The sequence below is a fragment of the Microcebus murinus genome, chromosome 4 (genome assembly GCF_040939455.1).
Source record: "Microcebus murinus isolate Inina chromosome 4, M.murinus_Inina_mat1.0, whole genome shotgun sequence".
Taxonomy (NCBI): Eukaryota; Metazoa; Chordata; class Mammalia; order Primates; family Cheirogaleidae; genus Microcebus; species Microcebus murinus.
Genome location: NC_134107.1, coordinates 42929197 through 42946357, shown reverse-complemented (window position 1 = coordinate 42946357; position 17161 = coordinate 42929197). Strand labels below are relative to the sequence as shown.

The 17161-nt window shown below is 43.1% G+C and overlaps 1 protein-coding gene across 7 annotated transcripts in view; it reads left to right on the top strand.

Annotated features, from left to right (window-relative positions):
- NAV2 (neuron navigator 2) overlaps positions 1-17161 on the top strand; it is a 378822-nt gene that overhangs the window by 120668 nt on the left and 240993 nt on the right. For all 7 annotated transcript variants that reach the window (XR_012918953.1, XM_012756707.2, XM_012756702.3 and 4 more), the window contains exon 3: positions 4697-4749. Coding sequence is in view for 6 of the 7 variants with exons in the window: in XM_012756707.2 (XP_012612161.1) it covers positions 4697-4749 (53 nt within the window). In the remaining variant the exon portion in view is untranslated. The remainder of the gene's footprint in view (positions 1-4696; positions 4750-17161) is intronic.

Here is a 17161-nt window from a genome sequence, read left to right as displayed (position 1 = left end):
GACTGCATCCCATACAGGGGAATAAAATGCTCCAAGGACATTTTTGAGTCAATTGGCAAAAATGGGAACATTGGAATCATATCAGTGTTAAATTTCAGAATTTTCTAATTACGCCCTGGAAGATAATATTCTTGTTCTTTGGAAATACACACTAAGTGTAAAGCTCAAAGGGCATCATCTATGTAGCTTACTCAAATGGTTTAGGCAAAAAAAAGATGTGTGTTCCTGTGCAGACGATGGGGGGTGGGGGAGAAGGAGAGAGAAAATGAGAATGAATGAAGGTATATGGGAATTCTCTGTACTATTCCTATAACTTTGTTTTTTGTAAATTTAATGTTATTTCAAAATGAGAAGTTAAAAAGAAAATACATCTCAATGAAGACAGATCAAAACTTGCAGGCAGCAAGATTGTCTTGTTTAAGGGACAGCCCCTTCTATGCCTGGGAGTGTAGTGCATGATGGTTAAGGACCTGTGGTGCTATGAGACCTGAGCCATGATAGAGCAGAGAGGTTCCCCGAGGAATTTTCTATAAGCCACGACCTCCAACTTTAGTAGGAGTTAGCCAGGGAGAGCCAGAGCATTCCTGGCAGAGGAAATAGTGTGTAGAGAGGCTGAAGGGTAGAACCAGAGAGGGTCAGTGTGGCCAAATCAGACGGGGCTACCAGGTACAGGGCAATGAATTCTAAGCGTTGGCCCTAAGAGCAAAGGCCAGTGGTTGAAGAGTTGCTTTTCAGGCTGGGAAGCGACATCAGATGTGTGACCTCAAGGAAAACCTTATACGTTTTTCTTACGCACTGCTCCTGAGTCTTTGTCTATCTCAGATGCTCCTGGAGCTGGCTTCCTAGACAGTGGGATTGTTAGGGGCCCATACTTTTCCGTCGTTGCCTTCTGCCCGTTAGGCAGAAAGTGAACTTTCGCTGCTGCCTTTTACGACCCTTCCTTTGGCGGCTGAAGGTTGGGTCCCTGCGTTCAACCTCTCGTTAGTATGATTATCTTCTTGAGTCGTGAGCAGCCTAGAGTCGGCAGTTGCCTGCCAGCCCATCACGGTGCCATCTCTGTGAGTTATGAGAAAGGTTTACGAGGCCAGGATAAGCAGCATGAATCAAGAGAGAGAGACAGGCCTCCCTCCTTTGCTTACGCCACTGTCACTCGGGAGGATGCCAGAAGAGGTTGGAGCGAGGGAGGGAGAGAGGGGGAGAGAGAAGAAGAGGAGAGAGAGGGAGGGAAAGGATGAACAAAAGAGGACTGGAGAAAAAAGGGGAGCAAAGAGAGAGGGAGGAAGATTTCCCCTTAGAAATGGGAAAAGGTGATAACAGTTTATTTTCCACCACCATTTGGGTTGCCTCTGAGTGCAACCAGGTAATTTAGACAACATGTAGGACTGTGCCTTCTTTCTGTCGATGACCTACTACCATTGTGTGATCTTGGGTAAGTCATTTGCTGCTCTGGGCAGCCAGTTTCTTCTCTTCCCATTGGCAGGACTGCCAGCTACCAGGGATGCTAAATGCATAGACTAGGCACACAGGCCATTGGAATGCACTGAATCCTTTAATGGAGGTCTTTTGAAAAGTAATAAGCTTCATGCCACAGTTCTTATTTTAAAAGTGCACTGATGCTTTCTAATCACTAACTTGTCACCTTGAGTGCAGACAGGTACTGCATTAGTGCAGCTAAGAACGTCTTAATGTGCTGCGATAAATAAATTACCATTGGCACTTAAGGATGCCACTTTTAATCACAGTTGAGGACTTTGGGGACAAATGCCTTTGTTTCTTTGATTGCTTTTGGGCTCCAGCCAAAGACCCCCTGCCCCGAGTTAATGAATTCAGCTCTGAAGACCAAGCTCTTCCCTCTTACCAGCCAAATCAGAGCTGCTTGATGACAACCATAGAAATTCTTAGGAATTTAAGTAAAGAAGAAATATTATGCTTAAATTATAAGAAATTGGCAACTAGGTGGTCCAAAGCTTTTTTAATTTTTATTAAGCATTTATTTTGAGTTTGGATTAGTCAGTTGATGTATCTCTTCCCATTACTCTTTAGAGTGGTCATGGTGGGCTTCACCCTATCGGTTTGTCTTGACTGTCGTAAAATGGCAGCTTTAGGCTTATAGGAGTCAGGATATTTGAATTCAAAGAGCACCTGACTGGGTTTAGGTGACACACCATGAAAAGGAATTAGAGGAGTAATTCGAACAAGCCTTTTGGTTTCATTATCCTGATGGTATATAAAGAATCTTTAAAATGACTTCTTAGGATCACAGTCATTCATCCTTCACTGTAATGAGCACTAACGACCTAATCCTGAACTGGGTATTGATCAGAATCCAGTGACTTATGACTTTGGCCATCGTGAGTATCCAATTGGAAGATACCTTGATTGGCCTTGATTCTCCAAACCCACATATTTATTTTCTCCAATGCTTAGTATCAAAGTCCAAGGTCAGAGTTCATGCCTGCCATAATTTCCCACATATGAAGGAGTGCCGTTTGTCAAGGGTCTTTCTTTTTCTGCTCTAGTATCTACAGCTGTATTTACAAGTGGAAGGACAGCTGCCTGAAAATAGACAGTAAGACTTGGATTCACTGAGCTGTTCTGAATACTCATTTCTTAGTTCCAACAATGAATATTTATTGAGGGGATCCTGTGTGGCAGACACTGTCCTAAGCTCTGAGGTTACAGTAGGAAACACAGCAGATAAAAATCTCTGTTCTTGTGGCATTTACACGATGACAATATGTTCTGGCTATTTGTATTTTCTGGTGAACTTAAGAACAAATATCTGTACGTCACTCCATTCTTTGGGCATTTTGCATATGCTATTCATGGTACCTCTTTTGGAAGTAAGGCTTTCTAAAATGCTTACCCCAGTGTTCTTACATTAAGTGGAGTTGAGAAAACTCCATTGGATCTCTGAAGATTGGGATCTATTACTTTTGGCAAGTTCAAAAGAATGTGTAGATTAGGCTGAATTTCTATTACCAATGCTGTCTTGTGGTGGTTAGATTTTTAAACAATTTCCTGCCACTAGCCTGCTTTCTTAATTTTCACCTCTGTGTCAAGGTAGAAACACTAGAGAAAAAGTAAACCCAATTTGAAATTATGGTGAGCTATATTTAGGCTCCGATTTCTTTCTTTTTTATTTTTAATTCTTTTTATTTCATCATATTAGGCTCCAGTTTCTAAAATCTTAGAGGCTTGGGACAGTTTGATTTGATTATCCTTTTTGGACAGTTTTTAATGCCTTTTCTCTTCGTGGAAATTTTAGGCATCATATTTATTAAAATCTGATTTTTATTTTTGTTTTTGTAATTCAATTTTACAAGCAGTCATTGAGCTCTCAGTATACAAATGTGAAAAATAAGCTCTGTATGTTTTCTTAGCTCTTACAACATAGTTGAGGGAGACAAGAAAAGGAGGAATTACATATTAGATGAGTAAGAACAAAATAGAAGCAGATACAGGGTGCTGTGAGAACAGAGTCATGACTGTGCTTTACCCTTCTGTGGGTGAGGGCATGGGAATATGGGGACATGGGACAGCGGGGCCGGGAGGTGCTTATAAAGGCTTTAAGAGCAGGTGCATCCTTAATTCTTTAATATGGAATTCTAGCTGAGTTTCTGAGCTTAATTAGATGGAGAAGTTGAACAGAAATTTTTATTTTATATATTTTACATTAATGATAAGACTATGCATTATTGGGTTAATGATACTAACATTAAGAAAACTCTGTGTGCTAGCCACTGTGCTAAGCTTTTTATTGGCATCGTGTCATTTAATTCTCATTGCTTCTCCTGTCAAGTCAGTGGTTTTAGCTTCATTTTATAGATTGGGAAACTGTGGCCCAGAGAGGTTGAGTGACATGGCTGAGATCACGTAGCTAAGAAACTACAGCTGGGATTCAAACTGGGTATCCTTGCCTCCAAAGCTGGTGCTCTAACCACTATGCTCACTGCCCTTCTCCATAGATATCTTGGGTTGTATCTTTCCATAATTGCTCCACACTTAATGACAGTCTGCATTCACCCTGAGAAGCTAGGCCATTCCTTCTTTATATCCATACTTGATTTCTTGTTAATTCAGTGCTATCTCTTTCTAATCATAATAGCTAGGTGCTATTACAACTTCAACAAGTGTGTGTGTTCCTTCATCTAATTTGGACTCACTATGTAGCCTTGGTCAAGCCATTTTTAAGTCTCATTTTCTCATTTTCCTTATTTACCACTGCTTTGGGAATAGTATTAGGACAAACAAAAGCAATATTAGTATTTCTGACAGAAGATGGGGTGAGCTGCTTTCGTTTGTGGTTTTTGTCCCCAGGAGCTGAGTGGTAGCTGGACTGATCCACTCTGAGCTCTTCTGTCTTTTGTGGGAAAGTCGTAGCTGCCTCTTTGCCTTTCTAAGAGCCTAAAGCACAATCACAGCGCACTCTGTTTCCCAGTCTCCAAGCATTTCCACGACGCCCCATCACTCCAAGACTGTCGTCAATGCAGTTGTCTCTGTTTCAGATGATGACCTTGCCCCAGCTGTCCCTGGGGGACGGCAGCTTGATGAGTAAGTCCTGAAGCTTGCTAGAAGTGTCTCAGCATTTCACATGCCTGCGCTGATTGGAGAAACTCCAGTGTGGGCCTTAGGACTTGGTTGGCCTCAACATTACTACTGAAAATGTCTCTCTGACTTGTGTTTCCTTTTTCAGCAAATGAAAAGATTGAAGACATCAATGGCTGTCCGAAGAACAGGTCGCAAATGGTGAGTGGTACATAGGTAGTGTGTGTTTGTGTTATGTTAGCAAGCCCTCCCTCTAACTGGTATTGACCATCTTGAAAACATTTACACCAGATGCTTTACTCCAGGGGATTATATTAATAAACTCACAGCCATTTCCAAGTAGCTGTGCTCTGCTTCTGACATTTGTTGGCATTTATTGAAAAATGGCTGTGATTTTTATGTAGATTGTGAGACAGTGAAAATGAAATATTGTCTTTGCTTTTAGACACAAATTATACAGAACTGGTGCAAACATATACATGTTTAGAACTTGAACTGCTGTGACACGTTTTGCTTTCTCAAAGACCCACGACAATATGTGTTTGTGCATGGTGCTGAGCATTGATGAGCTGATGGTATCTTACTAATCAGAAACTGCAAGCGGGTCTGAGTGCCCTTAGAGGGTAGAATGATGTGAAATCAGAACTGTGACAGGAAATGTGAAATGTACCGTCATCTCTGGACCATTCTCAATGTAACCTTGACAAGTGATATTCTCTCTGGTATGATGCATATAAGCTCTGTTATTATTGCTTTAAAAAAAAATCAAAACTAATCTTTTAAAATCTGTTCTTCTTGCATGTCCTGCACATAATCTTCAAATTAAAATTCGTGCTCATTGTTGAGTTCAGAAAACATTAAGTTGTGATACTCTGAGTGCTTAGCTTTTTGCTTCAAAACACTTTGCAAGCATGAATATTCACACAAAGAATGTGTTATTAGAGTCCGTTAAGATGATGCTGGTACCTGTTTAGGATATGAAGGTGGCAACTTAAGGACAACTTTTTTGTGTGTGTGCTGGACATTTATTTGCTTCCAGAAATCTCAAAAAGGCATAATTTGTTTCTCTAACCTCACCTCACCCCTTTTAAATAAGCATAATTTTATAGATGTCATTTTAGAATACATGCGAATGATTAGCATTCCTTGGATTTACCATTTAGTTTTCTGAGTTGTTTTAGCCCAATGAGTTGGGCAGATAGGCAGCCTTTTCAATCAGCTCTTTTCCATGCACAAAAACGTTTTTATTTTGAAGAGGTTTGGGGGGTGTCATTTTCCCATTTCCATTCTGAAACAAGTTTCTCCTTTTTTATTGTTCCACTGGAGGTTTTGTTTCTTTTTATTTGATCCAGAGACCAGCCACTCCTTACATAGAAAAGTCCCCAGGCAGACATCTCATGGCTGCTTTGACTTTGGGAAAAGCTTGGCTGCTATTTTTTGCTACAGCTACTGCAGCTGTCTAGTGTATTAATAATTGAGAATATTTGGATGATAGAAGACTTAATTTTAGTGCAAGTATTTTACACATGCAGTTATATCTTCACATGAAAGAGATGCTTTATTTCCCTCTAGGATAGACTTAGAGTCAATTGCCCCAGCCTGTTATAATGCATATGTAGAACTGACATTCTAAGGTAGTCAACCTTTTTTTTCTATTTGGCACATTTGTATTTTCTGCATCTACTGTTGTAGGTGTCCCTTGTTGCTAACATCTGCTTTCAAGCTTAGAAAATACAGGTTGAGTAGCCCTTATCTCAAATACTTGGGACCAGAAATGTTTTGGATTTCAGATTTTTTTGGATTTTGGAATATTTACATTATACTTACAATATCCCTAATCCCCAAATCCAAAATGTTCCGATGAGCATGTCCTTTGAGTGTCATGTTGGCTTTCAAAAAGTTTTAGATTTTGGAGTAGTTGGCTTTTGGATTTTCAGATTTGGGATGTTCAACTTGTAATAATCATCACCTCATATTCTTCTTTGCAAATTTAGTTCTATATGCAAATAAGTTACTTATAAATACTATTAAAGTACCAATGCAATTTTGTGGTTTCTCTATAACTTTCAGTATATCAGTGCTACATTGTTTTGGGTTTTTTTTTTTGTTTTTTTTTTTGCGGACTTTTTTTAGAACACTTGAGTATAAAATCCTATAATTGTCTGTGATAATTAGTTCCAGCTTAGGGGCCGGGAGGCAGACACAGTCTTGTGGTAAACCTAGCAGAGAATAGTTCAGCATACAGGATGTGAGTGCAGGAAAATGTAAGAACCTTCACCATAGTCATTCCATTCTGTAAGAAATGAGACAGACGATGAGAAGGACAACAGGGCCATTGTCCTTGCCCCTCCATCATAACAGTGACACATCTATAAGGCCGAACTCACCAGGTCACAAAGGAAGTTGTTCTTATAGACAGGCATAGGTCAACACCCATGTTCTGGCCAAGGGGACACTGTGTGTGTGCACATAAGCGTATACGGGCTTAAAGCATTTCCGCTCATGCGAAGTGTCATTTGAGAATATGTCATAGAGTGTGAACTACCACTTCTAGATTCCTAGTTAGTTAGCCTCCAAATTAGGCTATATGTGGGGTGGCCAGTGATAAACATTTGTTATTGTTGTTTTCTGTATATTGCCTGTTTGGAGAAGACCAAAGGGGAAGGTATATGGAGGGCATCATTTTGGCAGAAGGAAGATGACGCATCATGAGATAAGAGTTTGAGAAGGGTATCTTATTGGGAGGGTAACTGTGACTCTCCGCAAAATAATTAGCATGGAGTTAGTGTGGTCACTCATTAAGAAAACAGAACACCTGCAGGGCCTTTAATAATGGAGCCAAAGAAAAGCAGTTTTGTTTCAGAGCAGGCGTGGAGAGGGTGCTATTTCAGTTTTCAAGGGGCCAATTCATGTCCTCAGTTAAAGGGTGGGTGGGAGTGTGAGCTCTGCAGGAGGGATGAGCTCTGCAAGAGAGCACACCTTCTCCTCCCTCCCTTCACCCTTCCTGACCCACCAGGCCGCCCAGGTGGCCCCTTTCTGGCTCTAGTTCCTGCACCCAGGCTCTGCGTCAAATCCTGCTTTCTTCTCAGAGGATGGGGAAGTGAAAGCAGACACTTGTGGAACATGGGCTGGAGAATTCCAGGGCCAGCAGCACACGAGCATAATGGGCCTCAGTGTTGCGTAGGCTTAGACTGTCAATCAGCAGACAGTCGTGGAGTGTCTACTAATGCCAGGCACTGGGCTAGCCAGGTGAACACACAAGTGAACAAGATGTGATCCCTGCCCTCAAGGAACTCAGAAGTAAACGAGTGGGCAAGAGACCGGAGAACAACTAGAACAACAGAATGCTGCAGCTGCTCCCACAAACATCTGTGCGTGGCACAGTGGGGGCCCATTCCACCCAACCCAGGGCAGGGGAGGCTTTAGAATAACTTCTAAGGGTGAGTCTTGAAAGGTGAGAAGGTTAACTACAGGGGATGATGAGTGGAAGAGGATTCTAAGCAGAGACAGCCAGGCTGGAAACAAATTTCTGGAGAATCTTTACCTGAGGATATCATGGACCCCACAGAGGAAGATTTTGCAAACATGTGTTCCTTGATCGCACCAGGCTGCCACAGACTGTGTGTGGTGAGGCTCTCCCAGCCTTTCAGCAGCATCAGCCCTTTGCTGTGCTGTGCCCAGGGTGAAGGTGGGGCATGGAAGAGACAGAGCGTGACTGACTCGTAGGCGTGGAGGTCCTTCCAGACCTGGGACGAGCCTTCTGCATTCTTCATCACTCCCCAGATTCCTGCCTCTGGGGGAGCAATCCCCAGTAGACCTCAGAACAAAGTTTTCTAAAGGAAGGAACCCAAGGCCGTCAACTCTTATGGATGGGTGTTCAACTGTGCAATCTAGGAAATGAAAATGCTACCGGTTGGAAATGGTAATATCTTTAATAACAGCACTAACAAGTGCCTGCACGGCACTTTTAAGGTTTACAAGCTCACGTGCACCTTTGGCCCTCCTGAGTCTGCTGTGGGCGGGGTGAGAAACCAAGGTCCTGTCCCCAGGACTGAAGGACTGCTGCTTTTCCATCCGAACCCATCACCCTCAGCACCCTGCTCTTGGTGGCCGTAAGATAGGACCAAAAGGCAGAGAGGCAGGCAGCTGCTTCCCCTTCCTAAAGTGAGCCCAGGCCTCTGCTCCTTGTTAAGGAGTCCCGTACCCTGTTTCAGTCTGACCTAGATGCTTTTGGGGCCAAATCCTTGGAGATGGACCTTTAGAAACAACACTCCCCGCCCCAACCCCTCTCCCCCACCAAATTCATCCCCTTAGCCCTTCAGTAAGTTTGTGTGTGTGCGTCAGAGCTGGTTAAAATGTTTTGTCTGTTTAACGTTGCCATGGCAACCTAGGGGCATCTCTTTGGCTTTCAAGTGGTGTGTTCAGCGGAGTTATGTATTAGTTTGGAAGGGAAAACGTTGCCTGGAGCTCAGCCAGCAGTGCCGGGCAGCCGCTGCTTAGCTCCTTTAACTCGCTGCTCTCTCAGACACTTGGAGGCATTGCCTCACTCTGGAGCCTGGGAATAGCCAGCTGCAGGGGGTGATTTTCTTTTTTAATCATTATTATTTTAAGCAGCCTGGCTTTCTGTTGTTGATTAGGAGAGGCACAAAGTTAGCCAGGCCTGCTGGTCTTTTCAGCAAAAGGCCCCAGCCTGCTTTTCCCCTCCAGCCTGGGTCTGCCTCCTGCCTCCGCCTGGGCTCTTCAGGGCGTGCTCCTGCCCTCCCTCCCCTCCTGCATCTGGACTGAGGGCCAGGCCTCAGCTCCTTCTCGGCTCTTCTGTGGCCTTGAGCTAATTATTTAACCTTTTGAAGCCTCAGATTTCCTGTTCTACAAAGCAGGATTGATAATCATACATACCTAATAAAGTTTTTGTGAAGACTAATGAGGCAATGAAAATGATGATAATGGATAATAATAATTAAAGTGATAAAATATAATCAAAGTTTATAGAGTGCTTTACAAATGCAATGTTTTCTCTCAGTCCATCCTCCCCGCAGCCCTTTGAGGCAGGTGAGTGTATTATCCCCATTCTCCCAGGTAGAATGATCAACACTTGATAAATGGCAGTTTCTATGATGATGGCGATTTGTTTTAGTGGTCATTCCTATTTTGGGGGCTTTGGAAAATCTGAGAAAAGGTTCCAGCTCTCTCATCTCCACATTGCACATACTCTAGAGTATTGCATGCCGCCTGAGCAGGCCATGGGCTCCAGAGACCTCAGGTTCAGTGCCCCTGTGTGTAGGGCACAGCTGTCCTCACCCTGTCCTTCAGGGAGCACCTAAGTTCCCAAGATGGTAGGAGTCTGCACTAAGACACAGAGAAGGGCAGAGCAATGGTTTCAAACTTCTATTCCATAAGCAGAACCCCCCTTTTTTCCCAAATAAAACCCTTTATGGAACCCTACCTGTGAAAGCCATCAGAACTGAGTTGGTGCTACAAGCAGGGATAGGTAGCCACGCAGGGCCACCTTAGCCGCCCCCTGCAGAAGGCCAGTGCCTGGGGAGACACAGTGGGACAGAGCCTAGGAGGAAGTGTGGCAGTGCCAGGCCTCAGCTCTGCTGCTGTCCCAGCTGTCCTTTCTCTGGTCCTCCTCAGTCTCATCTCCTCTGTGCAAAGAGGCTGCGTGGCATCAGAGCTGAGCATGTGGGCTCCCAGGGGCCACTGCTTGTGACCCAAGGCATGTCCCTTGGGCTCTCGGGGACCAGTTCCTATAACAGGGGTAGTGACAGTACCTGCCTCACGGGGTTGTTTCCAGGCTTCCAAGAGGTGATCTTTGTGAAGCCCTGGTGCACTGCTGGGCACAGAGCAATGCTCGCTAGGTGATTGTTCTTATGATAATGGTGATTTCTCTGGACACTTGAGTATTTTTAAAGAAATAGAAGTGCCTCCGGTGTGGCCAGCCCCACCTTTGGGTGGGGCCTTGTTAGACAGTGGAGGTGTGAGTTCATTTGTATACCTACATCTCTCTGAATGGTACTACTAGACCCAAAGGAAATCTCCCCTCCCCCCAGAGATCTCCTGGCACAAAACAGTGTTGTCGATCCACCTTGGCCCAGTCCCATTTTAGCAATGTGGCCCTGGATAACCCATGTGGCCTCAGCACTTCATGTCCTCCCCTGGGAAACATGGAAGAGAAGAATGTTGCACATAGCTGTCGTGAGACTTCAGTGAGAAAACAGCATTTACTGAGCACTCACCAAGTACCTATGTGCTGAGAGCCATCCTAATTATTATGGCTACTCCTCAAAACAGCCCTGTGCTGTAGGTGCAACTATTATCTCTATTTTGCACAGGGAGACTGGGGATTTTCAGGTTGTTCTGGGCCCCAGATTGTTTACCTAGGAGAAGGCAGGGTTGGAGCTCCAGCCCAGGTATGTCTAGTTTCAGAGACTGTGATGTTTACTCTGTGACAGAGAATAGTGTTTATTTATTATAAAGAGTAGGTCATTAAATATGAAACGTCTGATAGGAGGATTGCTAGAGCTTAGGAGTTCGAGCAAGTGTGAGAACCCATCTCTTCTAAAAATAGAAAAATTAGCTGGGCATCGTGGAGTGCACCTATAGCCTCAGCTACTTAGGAGGTTGAGGCAAAAGAGTCACTTGAGCCCAGGAGTTTGAGGTTCCTGTGAGCTATGATGATGCCCCTACACTTTAGTCTGGACGACAGAGTAAGACTCTGTCTCAAAAAAAAAAAAATTTATTACATCTCGAATAAGAAGCAGTACAATTAATCGAAGTATATTTCTCCTTGCAAGAAGTGGTCCAAAGCCTGGAAGAAGTGGTAGTCAGTTGGTGCAATGTCTGATGAATACAGTAGATGACAGAGAGTTTCCAAGTCCAGCCTCTGTAGTTTGAGCAGTGTTGTTTGTGTGACATGTGGTTGAGTGTTGTTTTGCAAGAGGATTGGCCTGTCTCTGTTGACCCATCTTGGCTGCTTAATCCCAAGCATCCTCATCATTTCATCCAATTTGGTGCAATAGACATCCACTGTAATTGACTGACCAAGTTTCATGAAACCATAGTAGATAACACCAGTGCTGGACCACCAGACATCATTAGCTTTTTTTGATGAATATTTGGTTTTGGACTGTGTTTCAGCACTTCATCTTTATCCAACCATCATGCCGCACGCTTGCGATTGTCAAAAGAATGAATTTTTTCATCACAGTACAGAAATGGTTCACCTATATGTCGTGACAGCAAAGAAAGGGAAGCTTCAAGACGATTTCTCTTCTGACACTCGCTTAATTCACACAGAACTCATCTAACTAGCTTCTTTACCGTGCCAATTTGTTTCAAATGGTCCAATATTGTTGGAAAACAAACCGTGTTGCCAATTCCTGTGTAGGTTGAGATGGATTTGCTTCCACTATAGCTTTCAGCTCATCATTATCTACCTTGGACTCAGGTCTCCCACATGGCTCATTTTCAAGATTAAAATCACCAGAACAGAATTTCTCAAACCATTGACATATTGTGTGTACAGTAGCCACATCCTTCCCAAATACTTTGTTGATATTTTGAGCTATCTGTACTGTTCTGGTGCCAGGACGGAACTCAGATGTGAAAATAAACATGAATCTTTGACTTATCTATGGTTTCACAAAAGTTGCTGAAAGAAAAAATTTGATGGATAATCACAAGCCAACCCATGCATGTGAAAGAATGAGGATGCACCTTCATAATAAAAATTAAAAGTGTTAAAGTGAAATGTCAGAGATATCAACTGTCAAACTTAATACCTAAGGAAATCGGACATTTCATACTTAATAACCTATAATAAATACCCATCATAAAAATAGTCTCTACCTCACCAACTTTTGTCCTCCTTATTTTTCATCTGTGGATACAGCCAAACCAGTTAGGCTTAGCTGAGAGTTAGCAGGAAGGAAAGAGACTGAATATTTCCGGAAAGGGCCTGAGTTGACCTGTTGATAGGAATGTAAAAGCTGAAATCAGGGCAGGTGGCCCCTAGTGAAAGGAGACCCTTGAGGTGGCCTGGAAGAGCCCTGGCGCCAGGTACCTCCTGCTGCGCTCTCCTCAGAGCTTCCTGGGCCAGGAGCAGGCCATCTGCAGTGGGATCAGGTTTCTAGGCCCAGTGACCTTGAGCCTTCCCAACAGCTGCCAGCAAGCCAGCCACATGCCTGGGGAGCGTCCGAGATCCTTGGGCAGCTGAGTTGCCTCTTCCCCGGGCCCTAGGCCTATTTTTACACAGCCCTAAGAGCACACACATGTTGCAGAACCAGGAAGGAATGAAGAGAAGTCCACAGGCTACATAGAATTTAAAGCAAAATGGAAACAGTCCAGGGCCAAGATCAACAGGAAACACCCTAGGTGGCACATCCACTGTCACTATTATGCTTGGGCCATCATTCCTTTTTTTCAAAGACGGCATCAGCCTCCACATCCATCTCTCCTCTTCACTCACGCCTCTGTTTAAAACTGTCATCATCTCCCCATTTCTCTCTCCATACTCTTGAGCACAGAATAGAAGGTTTTTCAAGATCTGGTTTCCATCGTGTCCTGCCATTCAGTCGCAGTGCCCCAGCCGCACTGGATGCCTGTGGTGCACCAACAAGGCCACGCCACTCATGCCTTTGTATAATACATTACTTGCTATCCAGTCACCTTCTTCCTGCCCCCTCCTGGGCAGTGTCACCTTTAATATTCGGGTCAATTGTTTCCTCAAGGAGTTGACATAATTGGGTGCCTGGCATCTTTTGTGTCCTCAGCTGTCCTGTGCCTGCCTGTATCATAACACAGTTTCTCATGGTTGCTTGTGTATTACTCATCTTCGTGAAGGAGATACCATTTATCTCTTGAATATCCTAGGCACCTACCATTTAGGTGACTGGCATGTGGTGTCAGTACTTAGTAAATGTGGGATGGATGGATGGACAGATGGAATGACCAAGGAGGAACCTGGCCTGAATGTGTTTGTGTGACCAGAGGACTAGAATATCTTATTGTTCTGATTTTGTCTACTGCTGAGTGGTGATTGGAACACTGGGAATTAATTTGGAGGTTCTTTATGGGATTTAAGAAGTAGGTATTTAACACTGGTGTAGAGTGATATTTTTTTGTCTTTCAATTCTTTGCTTCCTTGGTTTATCCAGAGGGCCCAAATAGGACATTTCTAATAACTCTCAGGGATTGTGGTTAGTTTTTAGCTTGAGTTCTTTCACGTTGCTAGAGGTAAGCATATGTAGGCATCCTCATGACTACCAGAGATTATTGGTGATGATAAAAATGATATAATGAGGTGCTGTTCTAAGTGCCTTACATGTTTTAACTCATTTTATTCTCGTAGTCCTTTGAGGAATATATATATATATTCTTCATTAAAAAGAATGGAGAATGAAGCCCCGGTTGCCATTTGATGTGCTCTGCCAGAGGCCAGCTGTGGGGCATGATAAGAAATCTCTTATCCCTTCGCTTCACACTGAAGAGCCTTTGTCCCTGACTTTTATGTAACAATGCACAGCAGACACTTATGGTAGGTACTTTTTTAGATATTTTATCTACATTGACTAATTTTTATCCACATAGAACCCTAGGAGAACAGATACCATTATTTCCATTTTATAGATGAGGAAACTGAGGCACAGAGTGGTTGAGTAACTTGCCAAGGTCACACAGCTGATAAGTGGCAGGGTGGGGTTTGCATGCTGGGCGCCTGGCTCCAGAGTCTGTTCCCTTAACCGTTATGCTTTTCTACATACAAGAAAATGGATTGAGGAAGAAAAGAGTGACCATGACATAGAGGTACAAAAATTACAGTTGTAATTTTCTTTGACTTTTTTGTCTCATCTGGAAGAGGGGGATAATGATGGAAGCTGCCTTCTCGGGGTGTCATGAGGGGTGAATGAGGGATGGTTACAGCAGCAATAGGAAGCTGACAGACTCTGGGGTTTAAGCAAAGTAACTCTTCCCTGACTCAGACAGTAAGCTATTTGCATTTATATTAATAGCAGAGGCTCGTTTTGCTGTAAATATGGGCACCTTGGGTTTCTGAGTTTACTGGAAGGTGCCTCCATTAGAATGCTTCAGAATGGAGCTTTCCACATCTGTACAACCAGAGCACAGGGCTGTAGGGAAGCATGTTGAAGACAGAGATCCACAGTTCGTTTCCAGGTCTGTGTCCACATTGTGGGTGGCCTCAGATGCTGAGCTGTCAATGGGAGAGTCATGTGCATTTCATCTAAGTAAGTAAAAGTGAATGCTGGATCCTCCGGACTCTTTGACGCCAGTGTAAACTCATGAGTAGGTATTACATCCCCCAACTAATGTATCTTTACCTTATAATTAACATTTAATCAAATTTTATGATAGACTCATCAGATTTTTATATACTATCTAATAACATCAAAGTTTTGTAATATGAATAATGTGATTTTTTTAAATCTTTTTCAGTTAAACAAACATCTCCGTATTCTGAGCACCTGGCATAGGGCTGGGTATGTTGGAAGGGCTCAGCTAATTTATCTCAGATGAAAGAGCTAAACAATAAATGGGCCAACCATCCAGGAGTCTCCCAGAGAGTAGAGTGATGTTACACATCAAATTTTAACGTCGAGTGTACTATGTACTTTTAAGTGCTTTCAAGAAATTTGTGTAGTCCTAAGCCAAGAAATTTGCTCAAACTCCACATCTTCTCTCACAATTTTACATTTTAACTTAGTTGTAAAGGTGTGTTAAAAGACACCAAAATATTTATTAATAGGGAAAATAGTGTTTGCTTTGGCAAAGCCTCCTGTAGCAGTGCTTCTCGAGCTTGAATGTGCGTACGATGCACCTGGAGAGCGTTTTAGAACAGATTGCTGGGCCCCGACCCCGGAGTTTCCGATTCAGTAGGTCTGGGGAGGAGCTGAAGAATTTGCATTTTTGACAAGCTCCAGATGATGACGATGATGATGTTGCTGGTCTGGTGACCACACTTTGCCAAGTGTGGCACATTGTCTTCGAGTCAAGTAGAAAAGCTTTTTTGGGAGGGTGTGGCTGTGTGTGCAGACACTTAAGCATGTATCAGTTTGTAAAGTGGCGTCTAATTTGAAAAATTAATAGTTCTAAAGGGTATGCTTAAATTTGACAAAAATACTTTGAATGAGTGAATCAGTTTGCTTTTTTGAAAAGGTTAGGATACTTTAGATATTCTTTTGGCTGAGAACTATTGCATGTTCTAAATTGATAGGATCTGAATTGTGTGTGTGACCATGGTCTGGTAGAGTTTGAAGTGCCTTCTCCACTCCTTCCAGCTCACTTAACCTCTGTGACTCTTGGTTCCGCCACTGAAATTTGGGGGTGATAATCCTCTAGCACATTGTGCTTTACTGCGTGGACCCCCACTGGACATTACTTCTTTGAGGGCAGGGCTCACCTCTGTCCATCTGCCCACACTGCCTTAGCACCTGATAGATACTCTGTGGGTATCTAATTAGGAAATTCCTATCACACCTACATTGGGACTGAGGCGCTGTGAGTGGCAACAGGTGCTCAGCAAGGTTAAAGAACTTAGCAAACCCGAGGGTGACCCAGGCTGAAGGGTTGGGGGGAGGAAAGCATAGCTGCCGATCTCGAGCTGAAAGAGAAATCTTTGGGTGATTTATAACCGTGTAGACTGTGGCTTATATAAAAGCCATCTGGGTCTCACGCTTGGATCCATCTCCCTGCATATGTCTTCATGGGATTCTTATGTTTCAGTCTAGCATCAAAGGGGTACTTTTTTTTTGTAAGTGTGTGTCTTTTTTTGTTTTTTAAAAAAATTCTTTCCATGATATAGAACTTGGCAAGGAATTCCTTTTTGTACTTTATAAGGCATGGTTAGCCTATGGCATCTGCACATTGGGAACTGATAGATGAATGAGAGGGTAGAGAGGGTAGAGAATGGTGGCCAAAAAGCTAAGTTGAGGTCCCAGAAGACCTTTTAAAACAAAAACTGAGCAGATGTCAACAGTTAAATAAAAGTCAATCTGTGTCACAAAAATTGATCTTCCATGGATTGGCACTCCACAGGCAAAAATTGGCTAAAACTGGGTAGCAGCTGCCTCCTTTAGGTAGGTGTGGGCTGTTTGTCACACTCTCCACCATTCCCTGTTGCCTCACACCCCACCTCCTTTACTCATTGGATACCTGCCTACCCCCGGTACACATTTTATATTTTTGACCTTTAAACTGTTGTATTTTTATAAGTATCATAAGCTTCCTTAGGAATCCTAAGAAATGGCATGTGGTAGTTTGAAAGTTTCCTGTTTGGGGATCACTTTTATTTGAAAATAATGCCTATAAATATTTATATTGATTTGAATTATTCCTGCTCTGGAAGATTTAAAACAGTATACAAGAACTTTAACTTATTCTCCAGTGAAGTCACTTCTCCCTCTGTGAAGTATCCTTTGTCCTTTGGATGTACAGATTGGATTTTATTTGGATGGACTGGTTACTTGCAGTGGTTGCTTTGTCACACTCCCGAAGGCAGAGAGCGGGGAAAATGGCCAAACAAGGTGGTCGTGTTTTTCCTTCTCAGCTCTAGCAAAGCACTCACTGTTTGGTTGTTAACATCCAACGTTTGTATGGA